This window comes from Liolophura sinensis, chromosome 13 (genome assembly GCF_032854445.1).
Source record: "Liolophura sinensis isolate JHLJ2023 chromosome 13, CUHK_Ljap_v2, whole genome shotgun sequence".
Lineage (NCBI taxonomy): Eukaryota > Metazoa > Mollusca > Polyplacophora > Chitonida > Chitonidae > Liolophura > Liolophura sinensis.
In genome coordinates, this window is record NC_088307.1 from 52,393 (window position 1) to 67,262 (window position 14,870).

Consider the following 14,870-nt stretch of genomic DNA (forward strand, 5'->3'; position numbering starts at 1 on the left):
GATTGGTGATCGTGAGGATATATACCTCAAAACAAGCATTCGTACAACAGTCGTAAACCCAAATGAACGTTCCGGGTGAACAATCACAAGCTACATGCAATTCACGACACTACGTTTAATATAATAAACTACAGTTTTAATATTTTAAGTGTGATATTTGCCAAATGGACACACGTAACTGGTGAAATCGGTTATCAGTTAACCTCAGTCAAACCACCAACTAAGACCGTATAAGAAATTAGGACGAACCTATGCAAAGGGAAGCAATCAACAGTTTTTAGTACATAATGGAAAGAAAGTAATGTTTCGAATGAAATACATCAGTTTCCAAATTGGGTAGTGCAAATGCTATCTGTTATCAAAACATGCCTTTCACTTTCGTTTTGATCGCGTCTGTTCATGTGTCCACCATGGCAATTTATTTCAAAACGATGAACATATGACCCCTAGATCCGGGTTAGACAGATGAACATATGGCCCCTAGATCCGGGTTAGACAGATGAACATATGGCCCCTAGATCCGGGTTAGACAGATGAACATATGGCCCCTAGATCCGTGTTAGACAGAATTAGACAATTATGAAGCAGACTACCAGGTCTGTTCATATTTACTTATTTTGCTATATTGTTGACGGATAATGTTGGTTATGTGCACTGTTGGAAGACCACTACTAATCTAGTCAAATCTATACAAATGTACCGCAATGTGTTCCCCCAAGTGGATTTACAAGATAATTTGCATCCAAACAATAAAATCCACAGTGAACTGTGGTAGGACCTGCTCCGGGAAGACAGTAATGCTGAGAGCATTAGCAGGTCATTCATGTGGCTGTACAAACCCATGCTGGCCGAGTGAACTTCTCAGTTTGACTCGGAAGAAGCTGATTTCCCAGAGGAAGAATTACTGGCAATAAAACACCTTCTTGTTAGAAACTTTCTCAGTCTGCGAAAGTCTCCGCTAATTTACACGCTATTTGGCAGCTTTTGTGTGGGAGGCTGTGGATCACTGGGAAGGACTTCAACGCTAGTTATACGTCTTCAACATCCCAATTGCTGTTTATTATTAATAGTCCCTACGAGTAAAAGAAAAACAGTGATACTTTCTGGTCAGAGCAGAAATTAGGAGAGAGCACGACTAGATTTATTGATCCTGTGTGAGGACTGGAGGGCTGCGGCATGTAATCTACAGCCTTCTTCATCTCTGATTTCCTCCTTACTTCTCAAACTTTCTCCGAGCAAGCAGAATTAGAGGGCCACTTTGGGCCAGAATCCTGCTAGCTATAGTGTGACCGAGTTGTTGAAACAGCTGTGACTCATCCCACGATAATCACGAGATTATCAATAGCAATCAGTGAGATGGTGGCGATGATCTACAGCCCTGTTGACTGTTTTCATAGGAGTACAGTGACACCAGACTATATGCACTCTTTGGAATGACACTGCGCCAGTAGCACAATATGACAGCAAGGCTCTGTAGCGGTATGGCAGTATGGTAGTATAGCGGCATGGCAGTACGACGGTATTACGGTATAGCGGTATGACAGCATATCGGTGTAGCAGTAAGGCAGTATCACAATATAAGAGCAAGGCTACGTAGCGGTATGACAATATGGCAGTATGACGGTATAGCGGTATGATAGCATAGCAGTAAGGCAGTATCACAATATTGCAGCGGTATGGCAGTATGACAGTATGGCGGTATGGTCGTATGGCAGTATGGCAGTATAGCGGTATGACAGCATATCGGTGTAGCATTAAGGCAGTATTATGCTATCGTCGTATGGGAGTATAGAGATATGTCAGCACGGTGGTATAGCGGTATGACAGTTTGGTAGTATGGCAGTATAGGAGTATGGCAGAATAGCTGTATGGGAGTATAGCGGTATAGCAGTTTGGTAGTGTAGCAGTTTGGTAGCATAGCAGTATAGCGGTATGGCAGTATGGCAGCAAAGCAGTATAGCGGTGTAGCAGTTTAGTAGTATGGCAGTATAGCGGTATGGCAGTATAGCGGTATGGCAGTATGGTAGTATGGCAGTATAACGGTATGGCCGTATGGCAGTATAGTGGTATGGCAGTATAGCGGTATGTCAGTATAGCAGCATGGCAGTATAGCGGTATGGCAGTTTGGTAGAATGGCAATATAGCGGTATGGCAGTATGGCAGTATAGGAGCATGGCAGAATAGCTGTATGGCAGTATGGCCGTATGGCAGTATAGTGGTATGGCAGTATAGCGGTATGGCAGTATAGCAGCATGGTAGTATAGCGGTATGGCAGTATGGTAGTATAGGAGCATAGCAGTATAGCGGTGTGGCAGTGTAGCGGTATGACAGTTTAGTAATATGAAGTATAGCGGTATAGCAGTATAGTAGTGTGGCAGTATAGCAGTATGACCAAATTTCAGTGCAGCGGCATGACAGTAATTTCATTATGGTAATTTGACAGTATGGCAGTAGAATAGCATGGCAGTATAGCCGTATAGCAGTTTGGTAGTACAGCAGAATAGGAGTATAGCGGTATGGCAGTATAGCGGTAGGGCAATATGTCAGCATGACAGTATGGCAGTATTACAGTAAGTCAGTGAGGCGATACAGCAGAACGTCAGAAAGGCAGTTTAGCCTGTATGAATGTACAGCAGTAAGGCAGTAAGGCAGTACTGGAGCAGGGTAGTAAGGTGGTAGGGCAGTATGGCAATATGAAAGTACATCAGACAGGCAGAATGGTGATAATGCAATTTTGTAGTGCGGCAGTATGGTGGTAGGACAGTATGATAGTATGACAGCACGTCAATTACTTAGTACACCGTAATACCACAGCGTGGCAATATGGCAGTACCGTAAAATGGCGGCGCGGCAGTAAGTCAGTACGCCAATATGAGAGTAAGTTTGGCGTCAAGGCAGTATGGCAGTGCAGCAGTGTGAGAGTACGGTGGAATAGTAGTAAGGCAGTATTACAGTCTTCAGACCTTTTATTAAAAAATGCAGTTTGTCGAATAATGCAATGCTGCCATTTTTAGAATGGCTACCAGCAAATAGTGGGCATGCTTGCAATAACAGAAGCTAATCTAAGAGTATTACAAAGAGAGTCAGAATACACGTGAAATCTCAAATGGGAACAACTGACAGCAGTTCCAGTTATTGAAGTCACTGAAATTCTCATCACCGTCACGTATTGGGGAGGCCCGACATGGGAATAATAAGCTGAAGTCACTGTGTATTACACAAGGTCATGGTTATGTGTCACGCTGTCTGTTGTGGTTGATATTGTTTTAATTTGTGGCATGCCGGATAGACTTCGCCCTGGGAATTGCTGGTTTACGCATACCGTCTCGTCGGTACCTGGAATTTATGACTCAGCGCCAGTCAGCGTTAGCTACATTACGTAACCGCTATTTACCATCATTCTCATCTGTCTGACCGACTGATAACAGTGAATTCACGTAAGCGAACAGAACAGGCGTTCAGGAAGCGAGAGCGATGTGCACGACTGATGATTGTGGAATTCAGATATGGCTTCTGTCAGACAAACATTGATACGTACATGTATCTCTGCATTTTTAATCAATATACTCCCTTACACAGCATCAACCGAATACATGAGATGCTAAGAAATTCCTATGCATTACAGCCTGATTATAAAATATTTACTGATGTAATTTTTTGATGTCAAATTATTTTTCCCGAGAGAGAAGGGGTAGGTACCGTACAATTCCAAATGAAAGAAATTCTTCACATGCTTTTTGGTACAAAAGGTTCACACTGACCAGGCATTCTTGACACAAAGCTTTCAAATTTCCCAAGTAGTTTTCATACAAAACTTTCATACTACCAAGGTATCCTTCATAGAGAACTTTCATATTTTCCAGACATGCTTAATGCAACAGTTTCATATTTCTCAGGTTTTTTTTTTTGATACAGGAATCTCATTCTTGATGCAATAATCTCATATTATTTCTTTTTTTATTCCAAACTTTTATACTTTACAGATATGCTTGGCACAGAAGTACGGGTTAGTAAAGAAACAAATAAACAGCAAGACCACACGTCTGAACTGCCAAAGACTACAAAGATATCTTGCTTCTACCTGCTTCTCGATATGGGAAGTAATGGTATGTGACGTTTGCGGCTACACATGCATCCACTTAAACAAGGCATGAGTATCCAGACTTCGTGATTGACGACCTGGATATCCCCCATAGACTGGATCTCCGCAAGGCCAGGGCCAAAGAACTGACTTGTTCAGTCTTATTCTACCCTCTTAGTCTGCTAAAGGTAACTGTAGATTTGCGAGAAATGTTGTTTCTATCAAGGAAATTCTAATTAGCCAGTGTATGTGCTAGAATAGTTTACAAAGCATATCAGATAGTAGAGAAATGATAAGAAACGGTTTAGTCCGCCCAAACATTGTTTTAGACAAGTGATCGCTGATGGCTTGTTAAAGGCGATATTAAATGGTACAGTACTTGAACCCTTCATCAGATTAATGTCACAGCCGCTCTTTACGATCAAAAATGCTACCATTTCGATAGCATTCGACAGAAATAAGTAGCAGGAGTTAAGGGGAGTTATCGGGTACATTATGTGTGCGTTGACGTGTAGCTGTTCTGAATGGACTGAGACTGCAGCCTAGAATTTTGTTGACTGAAGTGCACTAAATTGCCCCGGAACACAGTGTTGTAGGAACTGTGGAACAGGACTCGATAATGCTGGAAGCTCTGTGCGTTCCTGTGATGTGGAAGGAAGTAGTAGAGGAAATGATAGTCATGAACTCCACAAATATATCCCCTGTCAGTCCTGGTGAGGACGAAAGTTCCGGCATTGGATGGCACCACCGTCACAAATATAGCGACAATGAGGCTCATTTAGTCATTGTTGCCAAGGGTCACGTTTAATCTGTTACTTGTTTCGCAGTTCAGTTCTCCACGAAGCAAAATTATAACCACCACTGACTGACGAATCAGATTCGAGGTTTTCGGATGACGCCCCATTCTTGCCTTAAGCACACTTCTTAGAACAAACCCAGGTAACGTTAACATGCGAGTTGAGAAAGTTTTAATGGCCATGGAAAGCGTGGGTGTTAATAATGCTCCTTGCATATAACTCTGGGTAGGCCTGTTCGATTTCCGTCAATTCTGATGATGGATAAAACATCAGCGAGGCCTGTTCATTATTGTTTTCATGTTATTGTTCCTTAATATGACTACAAAACAGCATTCTCAGTTATTCTAGATCACTAACGTCTAATAAATTGTTGTGAACATCAGTGCATTGTCTTTTACTAAGGCCATCGGCCGTAATCAGTGGCTAATGTGGATATATAATGTAAACGTTTATGACTACAGTATGACTGATGGTTGATGTTAAAAGAATAAGGAAAGTTTCTGCATTTGTTTCGAAAGACACCGACCTGAATAACATGTTCGCTCAACAGATTCTTAGTTTAGTTATTATTTATGGATATTGAAAATTAACTAACGACCAAAAACAAAGACACATTAAATATTACTTAAATGTAAAGCATTAGACATAACTCTACAAGTTAGTCATACCGTTAATACATGTGAAAGCTAATACGATTAGAAGCAACGTTTGACAAGGGCCAATACTGCAGAAATATTATTTCTGAACGGACCACAGAATAGAATTGCGCTTGAATTCAGAAAAAATTGTGTTAGAGACACATTAGAGTTTCCTTAGAAGATACTTGTTGAGGGGCAATGTTCAACAATTCAATTTTCCTGTAGTATTCAGAGAGAAAATAACACGTCGATGAAATATGCAACCATTCTGTATGCTGCATTTTGAGTGATGGTTTATTGTGTTAATTTCTTTGTCATTTACATTTTAAATATGAAGCGGTCAGTCGACTTGCGGTGTGCCCAATGACGGTGTGCCTAGTGACGGAGTGCCTAATGACGGTGTGCCTAATGACGGTGTGCCCAATGACAGTGTGCCCAATGACGGTGTGCCTAATGACGGTGTGCCTAATGACGGTGTGCCCAATGACGGTGTGCCCAATGACGGTGTGCCTAATGACGGTGTGCCTAATGACGGTGTGCCCAATGACAGTGTGCCCAATGACGGTGTGCCCAATGACGGTGTGCCCAGTGACGGTGTGCCTAATCCTGGTGTCGCCAATTTTAATTACTATATAATTTGATTGTTGCTTAACGGTATACCCACGAATATTTCACTTATACGATGGCGTTCAGCTTTACGAGTGGCGGAAATAGGAGTGACCGGCGTATACCACAGGCTTTTGACAAGCTACTGTCGTTACTTTCTTCGTATGTGGAATGCAGCTATGCACGTGGAGGGGTGGTCTTCCAAAAATGTTGTAATGCTTAACCGGCCACACAAGCATCGTCGACCGCTTATTTTCACCATGGAGCTACAAGCAGTGAGAACGGGAAGATCTACTTATTTTACTCTACTTATTTTCACGAGAGCCAGAAGCAGTGAGAACGGGCAAATCTACTTATTTTACTCTACTTACTTTCACCATAGAGCCACAAGCAGTGAGAACGGGCAAATCTACTTATTTTACTCTACTTATTTTCACGAGAGCCAGAAGCAGTGAGAACGGGCAAATCTACTTATTTTACTCTACTTGCTTTCACCATAGAGCCACAAGCAGTGAGAACGGGCAAATCTACTTATTTTACTCTACTTATTTTCACCATGGGGCCACAAGCAGTGGGAACGGGCAAATCTACTTATTTTACTCTACTTACTTTCACCATAGAGCCACAAGCAGTGAGAACGGGCAAATCTACTTATTTTACTCTACTTACTTTCACCACAGAGCCACAAGCAGTGAGAACGGGCAAATCTACTTATTTTACTCTACTTATTTTCACCACAGAGCCACAAGCAGTGAGAACGGGCAAATCTACTTGTTTTACTCTACTTACTTTCACCATAGAGCCACAAGCAGTGAGAACGGACAAATCTACTTATTTTACTCTACTTATATCACCACAGAGCCACAAGCAGTGAGAACGGGTAAATCAACTAATTCCCTGTTCTAGTTCGGGTTTTAACCCACACGTAGTATGTCCTAGATAGCGATAGGAAGATAAGAGGCTGTAACCGTTAGACGAATCCCCATAGAGTGTCCAATGATGATACCAGGCGTTATTCTAAAGGAACATAACAGCTGATCAATGTAAGCTGCAGTAGCTCATAATTACGCCCTACAATGTAACTTCACTACGTCCGACAACGTAACTTTCCTACATCCTACAACGTAACTTCCCTACGTCGATTTTGTGCCTGTGAAAATCAACATGTTTTTAATAACATTTCAGGCAACATCTGACTAAAGTTTTGAGCTCAGTTTTGGGTGCACACTTTCGTGTTTCTGTAGTTGTGAGCTCAGTTTTGGGTGGACTATTTCGTGTTTCTGTAGTTGTGAGCTCAGTTTTGGGTGGACACTTTCGTGCTTCTGTAGTTGTGAGCTCAGTTTGCAACAGTAATGGTACTCTCCGTGTTCTGGGAACGTAGTTTGGTATGTGCCCACCGTGAAGCGTAGTTAACTTTTGCTGAGTTAGCATTAGTAGGCACCAGGTGCTGTCACCGGTAGCTCCATGGCAGTGTCAGACCATTAATAAACAAAGTTGCTTTCTGAATGCCAGCCACAGCAACGTAGACGATATTTGTAGCCTTTACAATCAATGATATATCGGTATCTTAAACCAATTGCTACTATCATTAACTAACCATCGATCTACAGTCCATATCTTCTAATTATAAACAAACCGTTACTACCATTGACTCATCATCGGTTTACTGCCTCTAACTTCTACGCTAAAAAAAGTGTTTCTTAAATTGACTGATAATCCGTCTACGGATTCTGACTTCTACACGTACACACACACTGCTGCTACCGTTAACTCGCCATCGGTCTGCTGAATCTGACTTCTAAATGTAAACAAAGTGTTACTTGACTCACCACTGGTCTGCTGACTGACTTCTACAAAGAGATTAAGTGCTACTTGACTCACCACCAGCCTGCTGACTCTGATTCTGACATGAAAACAAAGATATACTACCGTTAACTCACCATCGGTCTGCTGACTCTGACTTCTGCATGTAAACAAAATGCTTTTTGACTCACCATTGTGCTACGGCCTCTGACTTCTACATGTAAACAAAGTGTTACTTGACTCTCCATGGGCCTGCTGACTCTGACTTCTACATGTAAGTAATGTGTTACTTGAATCACCATCGGTCTGCTGACTCTGACTTCTCCATGTAAAACAAAGTGTCATATGACTCACCATCGGCCTGCTTACTTTGACATTAACATTTAAAAACAAAGTGCTACTTGACTCACCATCAGTCTACTTACTGACGTGTACATGTGAACAAAGTGTCACTCGATTCACCATCGGTCTGTTGACTCTGACTTGTACATGTAAACAATGTGTAACTTGACTCACCAGTCTGATGACTGTGACTTCTACATGTAAACAAAGTTTAATTTGACTCACCATCGGTTTGCTCACTGACTTCTACAGGTATACACTGTGTTACTTGACTCACCATGGGTCATCTGACTCTGATTTCTACATGTAAATAAAGTGTTACTAGACTCACCATCGGATTGCTGACTGATTTCGACATATAAACATATAAAGTGCTTTTGATTCATCATCGGTCCCACCATTGGTGCTGACTCACCATGGGTCTGCTGACCCTGACTACTACATGTAAACAAAGCGTCACTTGACTCACCATCAGTCCGCTGACCCTGACTTTTACATGTAAACAAAGTGTTACGGGACTTACCATCGACTTCTACATATATACCTTAAAACGGTATGCGACTATCTGAGCCTTCGATTATCCTTCATCCCTAAAGCTAGCATCGGAGAAGCTAACTGTAACTGTCAAAAACGATAGACAAAGAAAATACCTAAACTCATGCCAGGCGAAGTGCAGAAGAGACTGGAGCAAAATCCAGAGTATCTTCCAGAGGTGATCATTAAATGAGGCGGTAATGTAGACAATGATGAAATTCAGCAGTTGATTCTAGAATTGATACCTACTTTTGGTGATTTAGATATTTCTTTTAATAGAAATGGTATTTTCACAATAACTCAACAAAAATTAAACGAAGGTGGATATATGAATCTGAAAATGCAAGTGCCGCCATGACCAAAACAATAAGTCCGTACTCACTTAATGCACTGGCGAACTCTTCAAAGCCCTCTTTTCCTTCCTCCACCCATGTGCCAATGAACTTCTCCATGACCATACTCAGTCTTCGGTGAAGCAGACGGAATGAAATCAGCAAATAACTATGGGGCAATAACCGCCGTTCACGCCGCGCAACGTTTAGGATGAAGATCCGTACAATGCCACCGAAGCAGAGTTGTGCTGTGCTGTTCTCCACTATTGTACTATGTTGGAGCGCTCAGCTGTGGGTATTTCTAGATCCGGCCTGATCTGGCCTTTTAACTACAAATTCGACCTAGTTCCTGGCAAAAATTCTTCCTGAAGCTATTCGGTGCACTCTTGTTGGCCGATGGTCGATTTATCCCTGCCAGGAAGAGATGCCAGAGCTGACGTAGTGACAGACATAGCTAAACACATGCAAAGGCCGACGCATTAATAAAGTCTGATACCGGTACTAGTAATCGCTACCACCACAAAATATATCCCAGAGTTCATCCTTAGTGAAGGATCAGAACCCAATGGCTTGCACGAGCAAGTCGCACCTAATGTCAGAGCAGCACTGAGTCACTCAACTTCTGCGCAGATTAGGAGTTTGACGCTCTTTCATCTGCGCTTTGACCACCACACGAACACAGTTATTATATGTCTCCAGGCGTGCTCTAAGCAAATAAATACAATTGACATGTATAGAGCTGTTGATTTCGAAATGGAGATCATGAAGAATATGGAGAGCCGGGTAATGGAGGACCGGGCAATGGAGGACTAGCCAATGGAGGATCGGGAAATGGAGGACCGGGCAATGGAGGACCAGGCAACGGAGGGCCGGGCAACGGAGGACTGGCCAATGGAGGGCCGGGCAATGGAGGACCGGGCAATGGAGGGCAGGGCAATGGGGTCCCGGGCAGTGGAAGGCCGGGCAATGGAGGACCGGCCAATGGAGGACCGGGCAATGGAGGGCCGGGCAATGGAGGACCGGGCAATGGAGGGCCGGGCAATGGAGGACCGGGCACTATATTAATAATTCTACAACCCTACAACAGTAAGAAAAAATTTGTGTAGGCAAGAACATAAAAAAGGCTAATTACATTTATAGATGCCAAAACGTAATAAGATAGGCTGAAATAAAAATATTTACTATTTAAAGAGGCTCTATGAATAAAAACGTAGAATGTTTTAGTTTGTTAGTCTAAGTCTCATTCACGATTTTTGCGCCGGGCAATAGAGGACTGGCCAATGGAGGGCCGGGCAATGGAGGGCCGGGCAATGGAAGACCGAGCAATGGAGGGTCGGGCAATGGAGGACCGGGCAATGGAGGGCCGGGCAATGGAGGACTGACCAATGGAGGGCCGGGCAATGGAGGACCGTGCAATGGAGGATCGGGCAATGGGGGACCGGGCAATGGAGGACCGGGCAATGGAGGATCGGGCAATGGAGAGCGGGGCAATGGAGGGCGGGGCAATGGAGGGCCGGGCAATGGAGGACCGGGCAATGGAGGACTGGGCTATGGAGGGCCGGGCAATGGAGTCCCGGGCAATGGAGGGCCGTGCAATGGAGGATCGGACAATGGGGGACCGGGCAATGGAGGATCGGGCAATGGAGGGCCGGGCAATGGAGGATCGGGCAATGGAGGGCCGGGCAATGGAGGACCGGGCAATGGAGGACCGGGCAATGGAGGACCGGGCAATATAGGACTGGGCAATACATTAATAATTCTCCAACCCTACAACAGTAAGAAAAAAATTTGTTTAAGCAAGAACATAAAAAAGGCTAATTATATTTATAGACGCCAAAACGTAATAAGATAGGCTGAAATAAAAATGTTGATTATTTAAAGAGGCTCTATGAATAAAAACGTAGAATTTTTTAGTTTGTTAGTCTAAGTCTCATTCACGATTTTTGCGCCGGGCAAAGGAGGACTGGCCTATGGAGGGCCGGGCAATGGAGTCCCGGGCAATGGAGGGCCGTGCAATGGAGGATCGGACAATGGGGGACCGGGCAATGGAGGATCGGGCAATGGAGGGCCGGGCAATGGAGGGCCGGCCAATGGAGGGCGGGGCAATGGAGGGCCGGGCAATGGAGGACCGGGCAATGGAGGGCCGGGCAATGGAGGGCCGGGCAATAGATTAATAATTCTCCAACCCTACAACAGTAAGAAAAAAATTTGTGTAAGCAAGAACATAAAAAAGGCTAATTATATTTATAGATGCCAAAACGTATCAAGATAGGCTGAAATAAAAATGTTGAGTATTTAAAGAGGCTCTATGAATAAAAACGTAGAATGTTTTAGTTTGTTAGTCTAAGTCTCATTCACGATTTTTGTTTCTTAGCAACGGTTCACCGCTTTCTACCTGTGGTTCGCACACTTTCATCAAGGGAGATAACTCCTAGAGAAGATTCGGAAGGGAAACAAAAAAAAATGTTTACCAGGAATTAATCTTGGTAGAAGACCAAGATTTGATATTTTTACAATGGTAATCATCAGAATACTAAACCTATAGTTGTGAAAAAGGAACGTGAGCCATCACATTACAGATATTGGTCCTCCACAGAATAACCTGGCTTCAAACTAAATGAAAAAACATCCCAGTCCGCCATCTTGAAACTTGATTCTGAGACACGCATCGCTCTGGCCCGTAAAAGAAGACAGCACAGCAGTTTTTCTCGGTTTTTAAAACAAATCATCATCTATCACCGTGATAATTCATTTAAGTGTATCTTATTCAGATACAGCATTGTCAGAGAAAACGTAAAAAGTGCAAGTCATCTCGAGTTCCAGGGATATCCACCATCTTGAACAAGTTTGTTTCACTTTCGAACTGCGAGATTGTCAAGATAATGGCCACACGCATAAGCGTAAAAAAATAAAGGCTTTTGAAGTAAGAATAAGCCTATTACAAACAATGCTAGTTCGCGATAAGAATTAATTCAGGGAAATTAGTTCCCAGGCTTTAACTATCAAATCGTCCCAACACTTTTATTGTACATGTACATTTTAGCAACTGTTGGTACTGGTAAAACTTCAATTGCATAATGACTTGGGACCATCACGCAGATCGCCTACTGGACAGAATACCCGCAAAGTCCAACAATCAGGTTGCACACCGATTGGCCAACGCTCCGAAACAAAAGGGTTGAGCAATTTCAAAATGAGTTAAAAAAAAAAAAACAAAAAAAAAAAACAAAACACGCACACTCACAACTAGCTAATATACTAGCCATTTTTCTGATCTTTTTCAGAATTGTATCCAAATGTTCATCACATTACAAATGACATTCGTATACCAGCCGTCAACCGACGTTCCTTGTTAATAATCGCTAGGCCAATTCACAAAATTCCATGACAAACTTTATACAATAAGGTTGTTGGCATTCACGCGGTGGAGGAGACCAGTTGGAAAGACCGTCTGATAACTTCCCCATTACCGCAGCTATTTCCACCGTTTTGGCGACTACCTAAGCGCTCGATAGCCACAAGGTAGGCCTAAATATAATTAGGAACTGTAAAATACATGGATGCAGACCATTTTACCACATGTAAATCCTTTCGCTACTTACGCTTCTACAGGCAATCTAGCTATGCGGACCGGTATGTGGCATTTATCGTTACGATCCTCAAAACAGCGCAAGCGCATTCGATAACATTTCGCGAAGTAATATTAAAAGAATAATAAATGAAAGCACAACTCCAAACATAATCACAATTTTCGTTCAATGCACAATCATTACATACAAAACCCAACCAAACAATGACGGAAACATCACGAAAGGAAGGTATTATTTGAATGTAACACACTGTCTATTTCGCACTGACACTGAGTATTTGGGTGAAACTACTTCCCGAAATTTCTTCTCATTTTTTCATGCCTGTATAACGGGTCTTCTCCCCTGTTTGTTATTGGCGACCTCAGAAAACGTATTCACGGAATAGTTTACGCGATGCATGACGCACATGGATCACGTGACATTTTTGCCACGAGGTTTTGTAATACGCGGAATTTTCTTATTTTATTGTAATGACGAAGACAATACTCGACGAAATGACTATGCTGATTTCCGTTATATACATGAATGGTAATATAATATGAGTGTGTCTTCCTATTTGATTTTCAGTTTGCCTCATTGTAATGGGTTCCTGAATAAGTCCTATTTGATTTTCAGTCTGTCTAATTGTAATGGGTTCCTGAATAAGTCCTATTTCATTTTCAGTCCGTCTAATTGGAATGCGTTCTTGAATAAGTCCTATTTGATTTTCAGTCTGTCTAATTGGAATGGGTTCCTGAATAGTTCCTATTTGATTTTCAGTTTGCCTCATTGTAATGGGTTCCTGAATGTCCTATTTCATTTTCAGCCTGTCTAATTGGAATGCGTTCTTGAATAAGTCCTATTTGATTTTCAGTCTGTCTAATTGGAATGGGTTCCTGAATGTCCTATTTCATTTTCAGCCTGTCTAATTGGAATGCGTTCTTAAATAAGTCCTATTTGATTTTCAGTCTGTCTAATTGGAATGGGTTCATGAATAGTTCCTATCTGATTTTCAGTCTGTCTAATTGGAATGGGTTCCTGAATAGTTCCTATTTGATTTTCAGTCTGTCTAATTGGAATGGGTTCCTGAATAAGTCCTATTTGATTTTCAGTCTGTCTAATTGGAATGGGTTCATGAATAGTTCCTATCTGATTTTCAGTCTGTCTAATTGGAATGGGTTCCTGAATAAGTCCTATTTGATTTTCAGTCTGTCTAATTGGAATGCGTTCCTGAATAAGTCCTATTTGATTTTCAGTCTGTCTAATTGGAATGGGTTCCTGAATAGTTCCTATTTGATTTTCAGTTTGTCTCATTGGAATGGGTACCTGAACAGGATTATAGAACTCTGAAGAGCGAGCACGTGTAAACATACAGAAAAGTGAAGTGGTCCTATGTATGTTACAGAGCCTTTCCTGTCTTGCCGTCACGTGTCATGTGGTTTATATGTTTGTTCTGAAGCTGAGCAAGGTCATCGGGACCACTTTGGGCAACAAGTGGTCAGATCGTCAGCCTCAAAGTCGGGAGACTCGGGATCAAACCCGGACGGGGTCATAAGAAAGTACAAAAAAATGTACTTATTGTTGCCTCGTTTCGGGCTTAGCACGGAGAAGTTAAAACAAGGAAACAGGGCTGGTTGGCCTGGTGTCATAATAATGTGAATGGGTAAGGTGTCATGACTGGTGTTTTCGGCATGATGCTTCAGTGACTGCAGCACTTTGGCGGCATAAATGCACCCTAAATAGAGCAATAAAGGCCCTCACGCTGATGGCATAGTATCTTCACTACCACGTTTCACCGGCTTTAATTTGTGTTAACAGAATCTGAAATGTCGATTTTTCTTGACAGCCAAAGATTACTGAATGGAATTTGAAACTATTAGTTTTCGTTTCGTTATTTAAATATATTAATACACAATGATATTTCTGTTCTTTTAAACAACCTAAAATTATCTTCAAAAACAGAAATGATTTATTTGCAAACATTATATAGTAGAATATCAATTGTTTGTTGTTTCATTCTTGAAATAATAATGTAAACATTCAGTATTCCCGTCTGCTGCAAATATTGGACAAAAATAATAAAAACGGAAGAGTGTTGTTATAATGAAACTGTATCAGCTTAAGAGGACACCATCGAACTTAAACTAAAATCACCAATTCCCGCAGTA

At 42.1% G+C, this 14,870-nt stretch overlaps 2 protein-coding genes across 2 annotated transcripts in view; one reads left to right on the forward strand and one right to left on the reverse strand.

The window, feature by feature from the left end:
* The window catches only part of LOC135480604 (fatty acid-binding protein, liver-like), a 33,773-nt gene extending 24,196 nt beyond the window's left edge, over nucleotides 1-9,577 (reverse strand). The window contains exon 1 of the mRNA XM_064760484.1: nucleotides 9,184-9,577. Coding sequence (XP_064616554.1) covers nucleotides 9,184-9,259 — 76 coding nt within the window. The 5' untranslated portion in view covers nucleotides 9,260-9,577. The remainder of the gene's footprint in view (nucleotides 1-9,183) is intronic.
* LOC135480350 (S-antigen protein-like) lies at nucleotides 9,407-14,069 on the forward strand. Its single transcript, XM_064760178.1, has 5 exons — nucleotides 9,407-9,428; nucleotides 9,893-10,235; nucleotides 10,403-10,908; nucleotides 11,092-11,345; nucleotides 14,007-14,069. Exons 1-5 carry the CDS (start codon nucleotides 9,407-9,409, stop codon nucleotides 14,067-14,069), a joined length of 1,188 nt encoding a protein of 395 aa, XP_064616248.1.
* Nucleotides 14,070-14,870: the final 801 nt, after the last annotated feature.

Coding starts and splice junctions, on each gene's coding strand:
- LOC135480350 (XM_064760178.1), top strand. CDS start 9,407: ATGTTGGAGCGCTCAGCTGTGG. Junction 10,236..10,402: donor AACAGTAAGAAAAAATTTGT/GTAGGCAAGAAC, acceptor GCCGGGCAATAG/AGGACTGGCCAATGGAGGGC. Junction 11,346..14,006: donor ACAGTAAGAAAAAAATTTGT/GTAAGCAAGAAC, acceptor TTTGATTTTCAG/TTTGTCTCATTGGAATGGGT.